Raw genomic sequence first — 16,496 nt, 5'->3', positions numbered from 1 at the left:
GCAGATCAGCTTTTTAAAGGCCTGCTATACTGTGCTGTACTGTGCCGTACTCTGCTATACTGTGCCACACTTGCACATACATGACCTTCTACTTGTTGCCGCCATGTGTGTCCTTGGCACCGGAGATCATAGTTTACATCCCCCTGTCATTGCCTTGTGCTCATAAGATGCGTCATCTTTCCTGTGTCCCATACATTAAACAGAAGATGACTGTGTCTGCGGTGCCTGAGCGCATGGCCGGCTGCTGTGCCTGAGCGCTTGGCCGGCTGCTGTGCCTGAGCTCCTGGCTGGCTGCGGTGCCTGAGCGCATGGCCGGCTGCGGTGCCTGCACATATGACCGGCTGCGGTGCCTGAGCACATGTTCGGCTGCGGTGCCTGAGCGCATGGACGGCTGCGGAGCCTGAGCACATGGCCGGCTGCGGTGCCTGAGCACATGGCCGGGTGCGGTGCCTGCACATATTACCGGCTGCGGTGCCTGCACATATGGCCGGCTGCGGTGCCTGAGCGCATGTTCGGCTGCGGTGCCTGAGCGCATGGACGGCTGCGGAGCCTGAGCACATGGCCGGCTGCGGTGCCTGAGCACATGGCCGGGTGCGGTGCCTGCACATATTACCGGCTGCGGTGCCTGCACATATTACCGGCTGCGGTGCCTGCACATATGGCCGGCTGCGGTGCCTGAGCACATGGTCGGCTGCGGTGCCTGAGCACATGGCCGGCTGCGGTGCCTGAGCACATGGCCGGCTGCGGTGCCTGAGCACATGGCCGGCTGCAGTGCCTGCACATATGGCTAATGATGGCCAGATGCATCTGTCTCAGACACGTCCACCTCGGCGCTGCGTGATATCATAGTCAAAGACAAAGGTGCAATACATCGATCATTACATTGTTTTTATTAATAAACGATCAATCTAAAGCAAAACATTTCCCATTGCGCAAGGAAGCTGACACATATGGGGGCAACACAGTAAGAAAGCAGCACACGTGACACGGATGGCTGACAGCACGCTGAGCTGCTCAGAAAATGGCGTCATACCCGGTAAGGTGCTCGCGTTTGTGCACACGTGTGTGCGTCTTGTGCTCTGATCTACATAGGACCCTTGAGCACCCGCTCTACACCAGGAGTACGTCACACACTTACGCCCATTTCTACACATTCGCTTCATGTATGTGATCTCACAAGCAGTTTGCTGATACCAGTGACACCATCCTCATCCTCCTCAGCGTATTGTGGCCTGCAGCTGACTACCTACAAATAACATGGCACCGTCTGGTGCACTTCGCATGCCTCTATGTCCTGGTCTGCATGTGTTTACAACTGCGCAAATAAGTGCTGTCCGCTTGAGGCATACGTAAGCTGTAAGTGGCCATAAGTTGGAGAATCATGGGTAAGATAAACCGTGTGCGATAGTAGGTGGGGTAGAATAGGCTGGGGGGAGAGTAGGATTGGTAAGAGATGGGGGGGGAGAGTAGGAATGGTAAGAGTAGGGAGGGGGAGAGTAGGAATGGTAAGAGATGGGTGGGGGAGAATAGGAATGGTAAGAGTAAGGTGGGGGAGAGTAGGAATGGTAAGAGTAGGGAGGGGGAGAGTAGGAATGGTAAGAGTAGGGAGGGGGAGAGTAGGAATGGTAAGAGTAAGGTGGGGGAGAGTAGGAATGGTAAGAGTAGGGTGGGGGAGAGTATGAATGGTAAGAGATGGGTGGGGGAGAACAGGAATGGTAAGAGATGGGTGTAGGGAGGGGGAGAGTATGAATGGTAAGAGATGGGTGGGGGAGAATGGGAAGTGTAAGAGTAAGGTGGGGGAGAGTAGGAATGGAAAGAGATGGGTGGGGGAGAGTAGGAATGGTAAGAGTAAGGTGGGGGAGAGTAGGATGGTAAGAGATGGGTGGGGGAGAGTAGGAATGGTAAGAGATGGGTGGGGAGAATAGGAATGGTAAGAGATGGGTGGGGGAGAGTAGGAATGGTAAGAGATGGGTGGGGGAGAGTAGGAATGGTAAGAGATGGGTGGGGGAGAGTAGGAATGGTAAGAGATGGGTGGGGGAGAGTAGGAATGGTAAGAGTAGGGAGGGGAGAGTAGGAATGGTAAGAGTAGGGAGGGGGAGAGTAGGAATGTTAAGAGTAAGGTGGGGGAGAGTAGGAATGGTAAGAGTAAGGTGGGGGAGAGTAGGAATGGTAAGAGTAGGGTGGGGGAGAGTATGAATGGTAAGAGATGGGTGGGGGAGAATAGGAATGGTAAGAGTTAGGTGGGGGAGAGTAGGAATGGTAAGAGATGGGTGGGGGAGAGTAGGAATGGTAAGAGGTGGGTGAGGAAGAGTAGGAATGGTAAGAGTAGGGAGGGGGAGAGTAGGAATGGTAAGAGTAGGGAGGGGGAGAGTAGGAATGGTAAGAGTAGGGTGGGGGAAAGTAGGAATGGTAAGAGATGGGGGGGGAGAGTAGGAATGGTAAGAGTTGGGTGGGGGAGAGTCACCTGGGGAAAGAAAGGGGGGGGGAGTAGGATGTGGGAGAGTAGGCTGGGTGAGATCAGGGTGGGGAGAGTAGGATGGGTGAGATCAGGGTGGGGAGAGTAGGCTGGGTGAATCCGGGTGGGGAGAGTAGGATGTGGGAGAGTAGGCTGGGTGAGATCAGGGTGGGGAGAGTTGGCTGGGTGAGATCAGGGTGGGGAGAGTAGGCTGGGTGAATCTGGGTGGGGAGAGTAGGATGTGGCAGAGTAGGCTGGGTGAGATCAGGGTGGGGAGAGTAGGCTGGGTGAATCCGGGTGGGGAGAGTAGGATGTGGGAGAGTAGGCTGGGTGAATCCGGGTGGGAAGAGTAGGATGTGGGAGAGTAGGCTGGGTGAGATCAGGGTGGGGAGAGTAGGCTGGCTGAGATCAGGGTGGGGAGAGTAGGCTGGCTGAGATCAGGGTGGGGAGAGTAGGCTGGCTGAGATCAGGGTGGGGAGAGTAGGATGTGGGAGAGTTGGCTGGGTGAGATCAGGGTGGGGAGAGTAGGTTGGGTGAGATTAGGTTGAGGGAGAGTAGGCTGAGAGAGAGTAGGCTGGGTGAGATCAGGGTGGGGAGAGTAGAATGTGGGAGAGTAGGCTGGCTGAGATCAGGGTGGGGAGAGTAGGCTGGGTGAGATCAGGGTGGGGAGAGTAGGCTGGGTGAGATCAGGGTGGGGAGAGTCGGATGGATTAGACCTGGTTGGGGAGAGTCGGGTAGATTAGATCTGGGTGGGTATGGTCGAGCTTTCAGACTAGGGAAATCGCAGGGTGGGATTGTTTGCTGCATAGGAGACAATGTATATGTTTATCAGAGAGGCGTAAAGGGTATAGGTGAGGAGCTGTGTAAGAGCACAGGGGGCATGACGCTACTGAGGTGTTTGTAGGTGAGGATGAGTTTGATTATTTGGGGACGGGAAGAGCTGGGACAGGCCGCTATCAGTGAAGCAGGGAGGGGTTTGCACAGTAAAACTAATTTGACTGCAGGACATCTGACAAAACCCCAACATCTACTGTAAGGTGATCTTCTTCTATGAGGTAACCATGTATTATGGGGGGCCATCTGTTGGATTCAGCATGGGATGTCCTCTGGAGGAGGTGGGTAGAAGTCACATGACTCATCATTGGGCTGATCCTCGGCCTCCTGGGGCATCTCATTGGCCAGATGCTCTGAGTCCGAGGTGCAGTTTTCCACATCTGTAGGGATAAAACTTGAGGTTACAACTTGACATCATAACCAGTCTCAGCTTAGGCAAGAGAGGGAAGCCGAGGAGAGCCCAGAGGAAGGAATCGAGAAGTAGTGTTCTCTACAGGCACAGTGGACAGCAGGGGCAAACGCAGGATTTTCACAAGGGGGTTTCCAGAGGGGCGGAGCAAAGCACGGAGATGGACACTTAGGTGACTCAGTATATGCCGGGTCAGTTAAAGTATTATAGACAGACCAAATGTATATAAATAATTATATATATATATATATATATATACATACACACACACACACACACACACACATACATAACAGCAGTGTAGACCCCTGGGCATAGCAATGTATTGGGGCCCCTACCTCCAGCGGTAGGGGTGGGGGGTGCTATGAGCGGAAGCTTTGATGTCCCGCGGGTGGTAGGGGGTATTATATCAACCGCTCAGCATGTACGGCCTGGATCAGTAATTTCCACTAATTACCCCTTTACTGCACATATGGTGGGAGATGAGGTGGGAGAAGGGGGCACTGGGCTGAATGAAGGGGCCCTGATACATAACTTCCAGGGTTGTACAGGATGTTTAATATGCAGAGGAGGGGTGTATAGTGGAGTGGGCTTATTATTCATAATTTTCTGGTGGGAGGACAGCTTGCTTGACTGCAGATATCTCCAGTTCCCGGAAATAGATTTCTTAGATTTTAATGGAATTAAAAACTAGAGAATCCCACCTACCAAATGGTATTAGGTACTAGGGGATCAGAGTTCAGGAGGCAGAGCAATCTGCCAACGAGCATATAAAACTACATACCAGGTGTGTGGAGCTGGAGCAGTAACCAGCTGCTGGAAGGCTGATATCTCTGGTTCTGGGAACAGTAGAGACAAACTACCAGTGTCCATCAAAGGGGGAGAGTCCCAGATTTTGGAATATACAGTACCCTCAGAAAAACCTGAAATATCTGACTGGGAAGAGCAATTAACAGGCTTGGATGGGGACCACTGCTTTGAAGTCTGATATCTCCGGTTCCCCAGGGCCGATTTTTAAAATTATTGTACCTATGGAAAGAGGGGACCCTCAGCTTTCAGAATAGGGCCCTTATATTCCAGGGGGGGAGTGTTCTGGGTACACAGAAATCCCCCCTTTGTGTGCTACTGGACAGTAGTGGACAGTAATGAGTCAATGAGGACCAAGGCCCCATTGTCTGTCAGGTGGGGGATACAAGATATATGAGAAAAGAGATCAGAGAATGATATTCTCACCTGTGATCCATACACTGGCCGGGGCCTCCGCATTTACCCCATTACCTGGAGAAGGGAGACTGGCATCAGGGGCAGATTGGTGGCACAACGTATCCAGCTCAGTGTCCTTCACCCCTGCAAATGATACAATGTGATATCAGTATAGAAGTAACATGGACACCCGGATTCCAGCTTCCATCCGACGTCGTGTTCCTACTGGCAGATGGTGGAGCACTGGCAGACCACAGCCTGGACATTGGACGCACTCTGTCCAACCACCTCCCCATTACATGTAGGAACGGGCGGTACACCAGCGTCACACATCAGCACGGTCCCAGTAACCACCACACTCGCTAATGCCGCACTAACGCACCAATAGATTTAGCAATCAGAGCTCACACCGCACGCACGCCCAATAGTCACGTAGTTCAGCCCACGCTTTGCCCTGTGGTCAGGACAGATGGTATCAGACATGGTGGAAATGTGATGGGCGCTCCTGGGAAGTGCCATGCGGTGTATGGTTTATCAGGGCTTGCGGCCTTGTGATTGGACTGTTACGTGTCGGCTACCACAGCGGCCATATTGGATGGAGAAACTGCACCAGCCATTGGATCCTGGGTCCTCCAAAGTATGGATTCAGAGTGGCACAGGAATGCCACAGAGCTGGTGCCAAGACGCCCATCGTAGTCATTGCAACCCAGCGCACACGTTTGCAGCCTATATGCAACATCGCAAATAGGTCTTTAGCTACGCGTGCTGGATGTCGCGGTACCAGCGCAGGCTCCATGTTTCTCTGGGTACAGGATCCTAGCTGGTAGCACCTGCGCAGTTTGATGGTAGTCGCTTGTTTGCGAAAACATCGACATAGCGTGCAACCGTGAATACGGCCAGTGTCATAAAATAGGGCGGAACCATCCCTTATCCGGGCATGTAGTGATTACACCCCTGGTCGCAGTGCGAGCACAGCGTCGTCTCCCAGCCGCCTGGAACCCAGGTGTCAGGGCCCACTGGAGACGATGCCCGCGAGAATGCGCATAGATGGCAAACAGGCGACATGGGGCTTTTCTCTTTTTTGTCTGGAATGTTGACACAATCGATATGGACACTGGAATGAGGCACGGTGCCTCGCTGCGCTCTGCACACTATTTTATTCTCCCACCACGCCCTAGTGGATGGTAGGGCATGAAATACCGCCTGTCGGCACATGTCGATTTAAAAAAAAAAAAGTTTAAAAACCCCATGTCGACCTTTTGACTTCGCAATGTCAACCTAATGATCATGTCGACCTAATAACCCTGTTGACCTAAACCTTTAGTCATGTCGACCTAACGCTTGTAGACCCGGTGACCGTATCCCGATGTCAGATAAGAGCGCGCAGCCTCAGCTATGGAAGTGCCCAGAGACTGATGGGGCGAGAACGCTCGGCATCGCCCCATCGCCCCATATCACCCACCAGTCAGGTATGACAGTGCCCAGAGACTGATGGGGCGAGAACGCTCGGCATCGCCCCATCGCCCCATATCACCCACCAGTCAGGCATGACAGTGGAAGCATTGAGGCACAAGACTGGGAGGAGGCACGAGGCAGCAATGTGGGACAGTTTCCCCCTGAGGGGCTTATTTCTCACAATCCGGATCTCAGTTGTGATAAAATCGTCCCAATGCGCAAGGTGATAATGACATCACAGGGATGCGGGAACCATGAAACGCTGGGTGTTTCCATGGGCACAACTATTCGCCTTCGCCCCGCACCCCCCGCCCATAATCTTGGGTGCGTGACCCAGGGAACAGTATTCGTTGTTGCTGCATTGACCTGGCGTATGTACATGCACAGAAATGCGGATGCGCATACGCATAACATCGGTCCCCGAGTGAACGAGCAGCCGATACGAATGGAACAGAAGTAAAGATTCCCTAGGGGAGTGAGGACTAATCTGAAATAATAAAGTCTAGCGTTGGAAATCCAGTATGATGTACAATAGCACCCTCTGGTGGCCGGAGGTAAGACTGCACAGGACTATTCCAACCTCTGCAGGATTCTCATCTCAGGGAATCTGGGACTCAGATGTCTCATTAGCAGAACATAGATGGTGTGTTCCCATTATAGTACGTTCTCCCTGTAACTGTAGGTTACTACACCGGTCATCTATGTATCTCACCTGTGTGCACACACACCTCTGACCTGTGTGCACTCACACCTCTCACCGCGCACCTCTCACCTGCGTGCCCACACACCTCTCACCTGTGTGCACAAACACCTCTCACCTGTGTGCACTCACACCTCTCACCTGCATGCACTCACACCTCTCACCTGTGTGCCCACACACCTCTCACCTGCATGCACACACACCTCTCACCTGTGTGCCCACACACCTCTCACCTGCGTGCACTCACACCTCTCTCCTGCGTGCGCTCACACCTCTCACCGCGCACCTCTCACCTGCGTGCCCACACACCTCTAACCTGTGTGCGCTCACACCTCTCACCGCGCACCTCTCACCTGCGTGCCCACACACCTCTAACCTGTGTGCGCTCACACCTCTCACCTGCGTGCCCACACACCTCTCACGTGTGTGCGCTCACACCTCTCACCGCCCACCTCTCACCTGCGTGCCCACACACCTCTAACCTGTGTGCGCTCACACCTCTCACCTGTGTGCGCTCACACCTCTCACCTGTGTGCGCTCACACCTCTCACCGCGCACCTCTCACCTGTGTGCCCTCACACCTCTCACCTGTGTGCGCTCACACCTCTCACCGCGCACCTCTCACCTGCGTGCCCACACACCTCTCACGTGTGTGCCCACACACCTCTCACGTGTGTGCCCACACACCTCTCACGTGTGTGCCCACACACCTCTCACCGTGCACCTCTCACCTGCGTGCCCTCACACCTCTCACGTGTGTGCGCTCACACCTCTCACCGCGCACCTCTCACCTGCGTGCCCACACACCTCTCACCTGCGTGCCCACACACCTCTCACCTGTGTGCCCTCACACCTCTCACCTGCGTGCCCTCACCCCTCTCACCTGCGTGCACTCACACCTCTCACCTGTGTGCCCACACACCTCTCACCTGTGTGCCCACACACCTCTCACCTGCGTGCAATCACACCCCTCACCTGTGTGCCCACACACCTCTCACCTGCGTGCACTCACACCTCTCCCCTACATGCACTCTCACCTCTCACCTCCGTGCACTCACACCTCTCACCGCGCACCTCTCACCTGCGTGCCCACACACCTCTCACCTGCGTGCCCACACACCTCTCACCTGTGTGCCCTCACACCTCTCACCTGCATGCACACACACCTCTCACCTGCGTGCCCTCACACCTCTCACCTACGTGCACTCACACCTCTCACCTGCGTGCCCACACACCTCTCACCTGCGTGCCCACACACCTCTCACCTGCGTGCACTCACACCTCTCACCTGCGTGCACACACACCTCTCACCTGCGTGCACTCACACCTCTCACCTGCGTGCACTCACACCTCTCACCTGCGTGCACTCACACCTCTCACCTGCGTGCACTCACACCTTTCACCTGCGTGCCCACACACCTCTCACCTGCGTGCCCACACACCTCTCACCTGCGTGCACTCACACCTCTCACCTGCGTGCACTCACACCTCTCACCTTCATGTCCACACACCTCTCACCTGTGTATCCACACACCTCTCACCTGCGTGCCCACACCCCTCTCACCTGCATGCACTCACACCTCTCACCTGTGTGCCCACACACCTCTCACCTGCATGCACTCACACCTCTCACCTGTGTGCCCACACCCCTCTCACCTGCGTGCACTCACACCTCTCACCTGTGTGCCCACACACCTCTCACCTTTGTGCCCACACACCTCTCACCTGCGTACACTCACACCCCTCACCTGTGTGCCCACACACCTCTCACCTGTGTGCACTCACACCTCTCACCTCCGTGCACTCTCACCTCTCACCTCCGTGCACTCTCACCTCTCACCTTGCGTGCCCACACACCTCTCACCTGCATGCCCACACACCTCTCACCTGCGTGCCCACACACCTCTCACCTGCGTGCACTCACACATCTCACCTGCGTGCACTCACACCTCTCACCTGCGTGCACTCACACATCTCACCTGCGTGCACTCACACCTCTCACCTGCGTGCCCACACACCTCTCACCTGCGTGCCCACACACCTCTCACCTGCGTGCACTCACACCTCTCACCTGCGTGCAATCACACCCCTCACCTGTGTGCCCACACACCTCTCACCTGCGTGCACTCACACCTCTCCCCTACATGCACTCTCACCTCTCACCTCCGTGCACTCACACCTCTCACCGCGCACCTCTCACCTGCGTGCCCACACACCTCTCACCTGCGTGCCCACACACCTCTCACCTGTGTGCCCTCACACCTCTCACCTGCGTGCCCTCACACCTCTCACCTGCGTGCACTCACACCTCTCACCTGCGTGCCCACACACCTCTCACCTGCGTGCCCACACACCTCTCACCTGCGTGCACTCACACCTCTCACCTGCGTGCACTCACACCTCTCACCTGCGTGCACTCACACATCTCACCTGCGTGCACTCACACCTCTCACCTGCGTGCACACACACCTCTCACCTGCGTGCACTCACACCTCTCACCTGCGTGCACTCACACCTCTCACCTGCGTGCACTCACACCTCTCACCTGCGTGCACTCACACCTTTCACCTGCGTGCCCACACACCTCTCACCTGCGTGCCCACACACCTCTCACCTGCGTGCACTCACACCTCTCACCTGCGTGCACTCACACCTCTCACCTTCATGTCCACACACCTCTCACCTGTGTATCCACACACCTCTCACCTGCGTGCCCACACCCCTCTCACCTGCATGCACTCACACCTCTCACCTGTGTGCCCACACACCTCTCACCTGCATGCACTCACACCTCTCACCTGTGTGCCCACACCCCTCTCACCTGCGTGCACTCACACCTCTCACCTGTGTGCCCACACACCTCTCACCTTTGTGCCCACACACCTCTCACCTGCGTACACTCACACCCCTCACCTGTGTGCCCACACACCTCTCACCTGTGTGCACTCACACCTCTCACCTCCGTGCACTCTCACCTCTCACCTCCGTGCACTCTCACCTCTCACCTTGCGTGCCCACACACCTCTCACCTGCATGCCCACACACCTCTCACCTGCGTGCCCACACACCTCTCACCTGCGTGCACTCACACATCTCACCTGCGTGCACTCACACCTCTCACCTGCGTGCACTCACACATCTCACCTGCGTGCACTCACACCTCTCACCTGCGTGCCCACACACCTCTCACCTGCGTGCCCACACACCTCTCACCTGCGTGCACTCACACCTCTCACCTGCGTGCAATCACACCCCTCACCTGTGTGCCCACACACCTCTCACCTGCGTGCACTCACACCTCTCCCCTACATGCACTCTCACCTCTCACCTCCGTGCACTCACACCTCTCACCGCGCACCTCTCACCTGCGTGCCCACACACCTCTCACCTGCGTGCCCACACACCTCTCACCTGTGTGCCCTCACACCTCTCACCTGCGTGCCCTCACACCTCTCACCTGCGTGCACTCACACCTCTCACCTGCGTGCCCACACACCTCTCACCTGCGTGCCCACACACCTCTCACCTGCGTGCACTCACACCTCTCACCTGCGTGCACACACACCTCTCACCTGTGTGCCCACACACCTCTCACCTGCATGCACTCACACCTCTCACCTGCGTGCACACACACCTCTCACCTGTGTGCCCACACACCTCTCACCTGCGTGCACTCACACCTCTCACCTGCGTGCACACACACCTCTCACCTGTGTGCCCACACACCTCTCACCTGCATGCACTCACACCTCTCACCTGTGTGCCCACACCCCTCTCACCTGCGTGCACTCACACCTCTCACCTGTGTGCCCACACACCTCTCACCTGTGTGCCCACACCCCTCTCACCTGCGTGCAATCACACCCCTCACCTGTGTGCCCACACACCTCTCACCTGCGTGCACTCACACCTCTCCCCTACATGCACTCTCACCTCTTACCTCCGTGCACTCACACCTCTCACCTGCGTGCACTCACACCTCTCACCTGCGTGCCCACACACCTCTCACCTGCGTGCCCACACACCTCTCACCTGCGTGCACTCACACCTCTCACCTGCGTGCACTCACACCTCTCACCTGCGTGCCCACACACCTCTCACCTGCGTGCCCTCACACCTCTCACCTGCGTGCACTCACACCTCTCACCTGCGTTCACTCACACCTCTCACCTGCATGCACTCACACATCTCACCTGCGTGCCCACACACCTCTCACCTGCGTGCACTCACACCTCTCACCTGCGTGCACTCACACCTCTCACCTGCGTGCACTCACACATCTCACCTGCGTGCACTCACACCTCTCACCTGCGTGCACTCACACATCTCACCTGCGTGCACTCACACCTCTCACCTGCGTGCACTCACACCTCTCACCTGCGTGCACTCACACATCTCACCTGCGTGCACTCACACCTCTCACCTGCGTGCACTCACACATCTCACCTGCGTGCACTCACACCTCTCACCTGCGTGCACTCACACCTCTCACCTGCGTGCCCACACACCTCTCACCTGCGTGCCCACACACCTCTCACCTGCGTGCACTCACACCTCTCACCTGCGTGCACTCACACCTCTCACCTGCGTGCACTCACACATCTCACCTGCGTGCACTCACACCTCTCACCTGCGTGCCCTCACACCTCTCACCTGCGTGCACTCACACCTCTCACCTGCGTGCACTCACACCTCTCACCTGCGTGCCCACACACCTCTCACCTGCGTGCCCACACACCTCTCACCTGCGTGCACTCACACCTCTCACCTGCGTGCACTCACACCTCTCACCTGCGTGCCCACACACCTCTCACCTGCGTGCCCACACACCTCTCACCTGCGTGCACTCACACCTCTCACCTGCGTGCACTCACACCTCTCACCTGCGTGCAATCACACCTCTCACCTGCGTGCACTCACACATCTCACCTGCGTGCACTCACACCTCTCACCTGCGTGCACTCACACCTCTCACCTGCGTGCCCTCACACCTCTCACCTGCGTGCACTCACACCTCTCACCTGCGTGCACTCACACCTCTCACCTGCATGCACTCACACATCTCACCTGCGTGCCCACACACCTCTCACCTGCGTGCACTCACACCTCTCACCTGCGTGCACTCACACATCTCACCTGAGTGCCCACACACATCTCACCTGCGTGCACTCACACCTCTCACCTGCGTGCACTCACACCTCTCACCTGCGTGCACTCACACCTCTCACCTGCGTGCCCACACACCTCTCACCTGCGGGCACTCACACCTCTCACCTGCGTGCACTCACACATCTCACCTGCGTGCACTCACACCTCTCACCTGCGTGCACTCACACCTCTCACCTGAACCACCTCCCTGCTTCCTCCTCCAGCACAGACAGCAGGTGATGATGCACATGATGATGAAGATGAGGAAGGAGGTGCCAGATGCCGCCATTATGATAGTACCGTACATCTCGCTGCACCACCAGGCTGAAACACAACAATTATCTGTCAGCCAAAAGGACGATTACACAGACTCCAGCTGAATGGTAAATGGGGGCCCGATGGGCCATGTGCTTAGGGGCCATATATCATTGTATATTTGCGGTTATATTCCTGAATGCGCCTGTATGTATATATCAGAGCCCCGGTCCCTGCAGGCGCCAAATCATACCTCCCACCAATGGGACTGGATATTGCAATGTGATCCCACCCAGATCTTAGTGTCATATGGTTGGTGATGGCTGAACACCGTGAATACGACTGATGAGACCACCCGTGTAACCCAGATACGCCCCTTATGTCACAGGCACGGGGACGTTCCGTGTGACTTCAACTCCGCATCGCAGCTGTGTATCCAGACCATGTTGCACTGCGCAACCTGAGGCACTGTGCAACCTACGCACTGTGCAACCTACGCACTGCACAAATGGACACACTGCGCAACCTGAGGCACTGCACAACCTGACGCACTGCACAAACTGACGCACTGCGCAACCTGAGGCACTGCGCAACCTGAGGCACTGTGCAACCTACGCACTGCACAAATGGACACACTGCGCAACCTGAGGCACTGTGCAACCTACGCACTGCGCAAACTGACACACTGCGCAACCTAAGGCACTGCGCAACCTGAGGCACTGCGCAACTGACACACTGCGCAAACTGATGCACTGCGCAACCTGAGGCACTGTGCAACCTACGCACTGTGCAACCTACGCACTGCACAAATGGACACACTGCGCAACCTGAGGCACTGCGCAACCTGACACACTGCGCAAACTGACGCACTGCGCAACCTGAGGCACTGCGCAACCTGAGGCACTGCGCAACTGACACACTGCGCAAACTGATGCACTGCGCAACCTGAGGCACTGTGCAACCTACGCACTGTGCAACCTACGCACTGCACAAATGGACACACTGCGCAACCTGAGGCACTGCACAACCTGACGCACTGCACAAACTGACGCACTGCGCAACCTGAGGCACTGCGCAACCTGAGGCACTGTGCAACCTACGCACTGCGCAAACTGACACACTGCGCAACCTGAGGCACTGCGCAACCTGAGGCACTGCGCAACTGACACACTGCGCAAACTGATGCACTGCGCAACCTGAGGCACTGTGCAACCTACGCACTGTGCAACCTACGCACTGCACAAATGGACACACTGCGCAACCTGAGGCACTGCGCAACCTGACACACTGCGCAAACTGACGCACTGCGCAACCTGAGGCACTGCGCAACCTGAGGCACTGCGCAACTGACACACTGCACAAACTGATGCACTGCGCAACCTGAGGCACTGTGCAACCTACGCACTGCGCAAACTGACACACTGCGCAACCTGAGGCACTGCGCAACTGACACACTGCGCAAACTGACGCACTGCGCAACCTGAGGCACTGTGCAACCTGAGGCACTGCGCATGGATGCACTGCGTAAATTGACACACTGTGCAAACTGATGCACTGCACAAGCTGACACACTGCACAAACTGACACACTGCACAACCTGATACACTGCACACTGATGCACTGCGCAAACTGATGCCCGGAGAGCCTGGGGAGACATCGGCCGTAGTGACTGTGGAGACATCGTCCGGAGTGACTGGGGAGACATCGTCCTGAGTGACTGGGGAGACATGTCCCGGGGTGACTGGGGAGACATGGCCCGGAGTGACTGGGGAGACATGATTCGGGGTGACTGGGAAGACATGACCCTGGGTGACTGGGGAGACATGACCCGGGGTGACTGGGGAGACATGACCCGGAGTGACTGGGGAGACATGACCCGGGGTGACTGGGGAGACATGACCCAGAGTGACTGGGGAGACATGGCCCGGAGTGACTGGGGAGACATGGCCCGGAGTGACTGGGGAGACATGGCCCGGAGTGACTTGGGAGACATGACCCGGAGTGACTGGGGAGACATGACCCGGGGTGACTGGGGAGACATGACCCGGGGTGACTGGGGAGACATGGCCCGGAGTGACTGGGGAGACATGGCCCGGAGTGACTGGGGAGACATGGCCCGGAGTGACAGGGGAGACATGGCCCGGAGTGACAGGGGAGACATGGCCCGGAGTGACTGGAGAGACATGGCCCGGAGTGACTGGGGAGACATCGTCCAGAGTGACTAGGGAGACATCGTCCAGAGTGACTGGGGAGACATCGTACAGAGTGACTGGGGAGACATCGTACAGAGTGACTGGGGAGACATGGCCCGGAGTGACTGGGGAGACATCATCCGGAATGACTGGGGAGACAATGCCCGGAGTGACTGGGCAGAAGTGGCCCGGAGTGACTGGGGAGACGTCGTCCGGTGTGACTGGGGACAAATCGTCCGGAGTGACTGGGCAGACATGGCACGGAGTGACTGGGGAGACTTTGTCTGGGGTGACTGGGGAGACATGACCCGGGGTGACTGGGGAGACATGACCCGGGGTGACTGGGGAGACATGACCCGGGTTGACTGGGGAGACATGACCCGGGGTGACTGGGGAGACATGGCCTGGAGTGACTGGGGAGACATGGCCCGGAGTAACATGGCGTGGAGTGACAGGGGAGACATGGCCCGGAGTGACAGGGGAGACATGGCCCGGAGTGACAGGGGAGACATGGCCCGGAGTGACAGGGGAGACATGGCCCGGAGTGACTGGAGAGACATGGCCCGGAGGGACTGGGGAGACATCGTCCGGAGTGACTGGGGAGACATGGCCCGGAGTGACTGGGGAGACATCGTCCGGAGTGACTGGGGAGACATGGCCCGGAGTGACTGGGGAGACGTCGTCCGGAGTGACTGGGCAGACGTCGTCCGGAGTGACTGGGCAGACGTCGTCCGGAGTGACTGGGGAGACGTCGTCCGGAGTGACTGGGGAGACTTCGTCCGGGGTGACTGGGGAGACATCGTCCGGAGTGACTGGGGAGACATCGTCCGGAGTGACTGGGGAGACATCGTCCGGAGTGACTGGGCAGACATGGCCTGGAGTGACTGGGGAGACATCGTCCGGAGTGACTGGGGAGACATCGTCTGGAGTGACTGGGCAGACATGGCCCGGAGTGACTGGGGAGACGTCGTCCGGAGTGACTGGGGAGACGTCGTCCGGAGTGACTGGGGAGACGTCGTCTGGAGTGACTGGGGAGACGTCGTCCGGAGTGACATGGGAGACGTCGTCCGGAGTGACAGGGGAGACGTCGTCCGGAGTGACAGGGGAGACGTCGTCCGGAGTGACAGGGGAGACGTCGTCCGGAGTGACGGGAGACGTCGTCCGGAGTGACTGGGAGACGTCTTCCGGAGTGACTGGGCAGACATGGCCCGAAGTGACTGGGCAGACATGGCCCGAAGTGACTGGGCAGACATGGCCCGAAGTGACTGGGGAGACATGGCCCGAAGTGACTGGGGAGACATGGCCCGAAGTGACTGGGGAGACATCGTCCGGAGTGACTGGTGAGACATCGTCCGGAGTGACTGGGGAGACATGACCCGGGGTGACTGGGGAGACATGACCCGGGGTGACTGGGGAGACATGACCCGGGGTGACTGGGGAGACATGGCCTGGAGTGACTGGGGAGACATGGCCTGGAGTGACTGGGGAGACATGACCCGGGGTGACTGGGGAGACATGACCCGGGGTGACTGGGGAGACATGGCCCGGAGTGACTGGGGAGACATGACCCGGGGTGACTGGGGAGACATTGCCCGGAGTGACTGGGGAGACATGGCCCGGAGTGACATGGCCCGGAGTGACTGAGGAGAGACATGGCCCAGAGTGACTGGGAAGACATGGCCCGGAGTGACTGGAGAGACATGGCCCGGAGTGACTGGGGAGACATGGCCCGGAGTGACTGGGGAGACATGGCCCGGAGTGACTGGGGAGACATCGTCCGGAGTGACTAGAGAGACATGGCCCGGAGTGACTGGGGAGACATGGCCCGGAGTGACTGGGGAGACA

At 57.4% G+C, this 16,496-nt stretch overlaps 1 protein-coding gene across 2 annotated transcripts in view; it reads right to left on the bottom strand.

Annotated features, from left to right (window-relative positions):
* Positions 1-871: 871 nt before the first annotated feature.
* The window catches only part of LOC146053819 (uncharacterized), a 53,888-nt gene continuing 38,263 nt past the window's right edge, over positions 872-16,496 (bottom strand). For both annotated transcript variants that reach the window (XM_083168030.1, XM_083168031.1), the window contains exons 4-6: positions 12,400-12,528; positions 4,932-5,045; positions 872-3,669 (exon numbers count right to left, since the gene is read on the bottom strand). In XM_083168030.1, coding sequence (XP_083024156.1) covers positions 3,545-3,669; positions 4,932-5,045; positions 12,400-12,528 — 368 coding nt within the window. In that variant the 3' untranslated portion in view covers positions 872-3,544. The remainder of the gene's footprint in view (positions 3,670-4,931; positions 5,046-12,399; positions 12,529-16,496) is intronic.

This window comes from Crinia signifera, unplaced genomic scaffold (assembly GCF_055691185.1).
Source record: "Crinia signifera unplaced genomic scaffold, ASM5569118v1 HAP2_SCAFFOLD_212, whole genome shotgun sequence".
NCBI classification, from domain to species: Eukaryota; Metazoa; Chordata; class Amphibia; order Anura; family Myobatrachidae; genus Crinia; species Crinia signifera.
The sequence above is the reverse complement of the archived record's forward strand: the minus strand, read 5'-3'. Positions and strand labels throughout refer to the sequence as shown.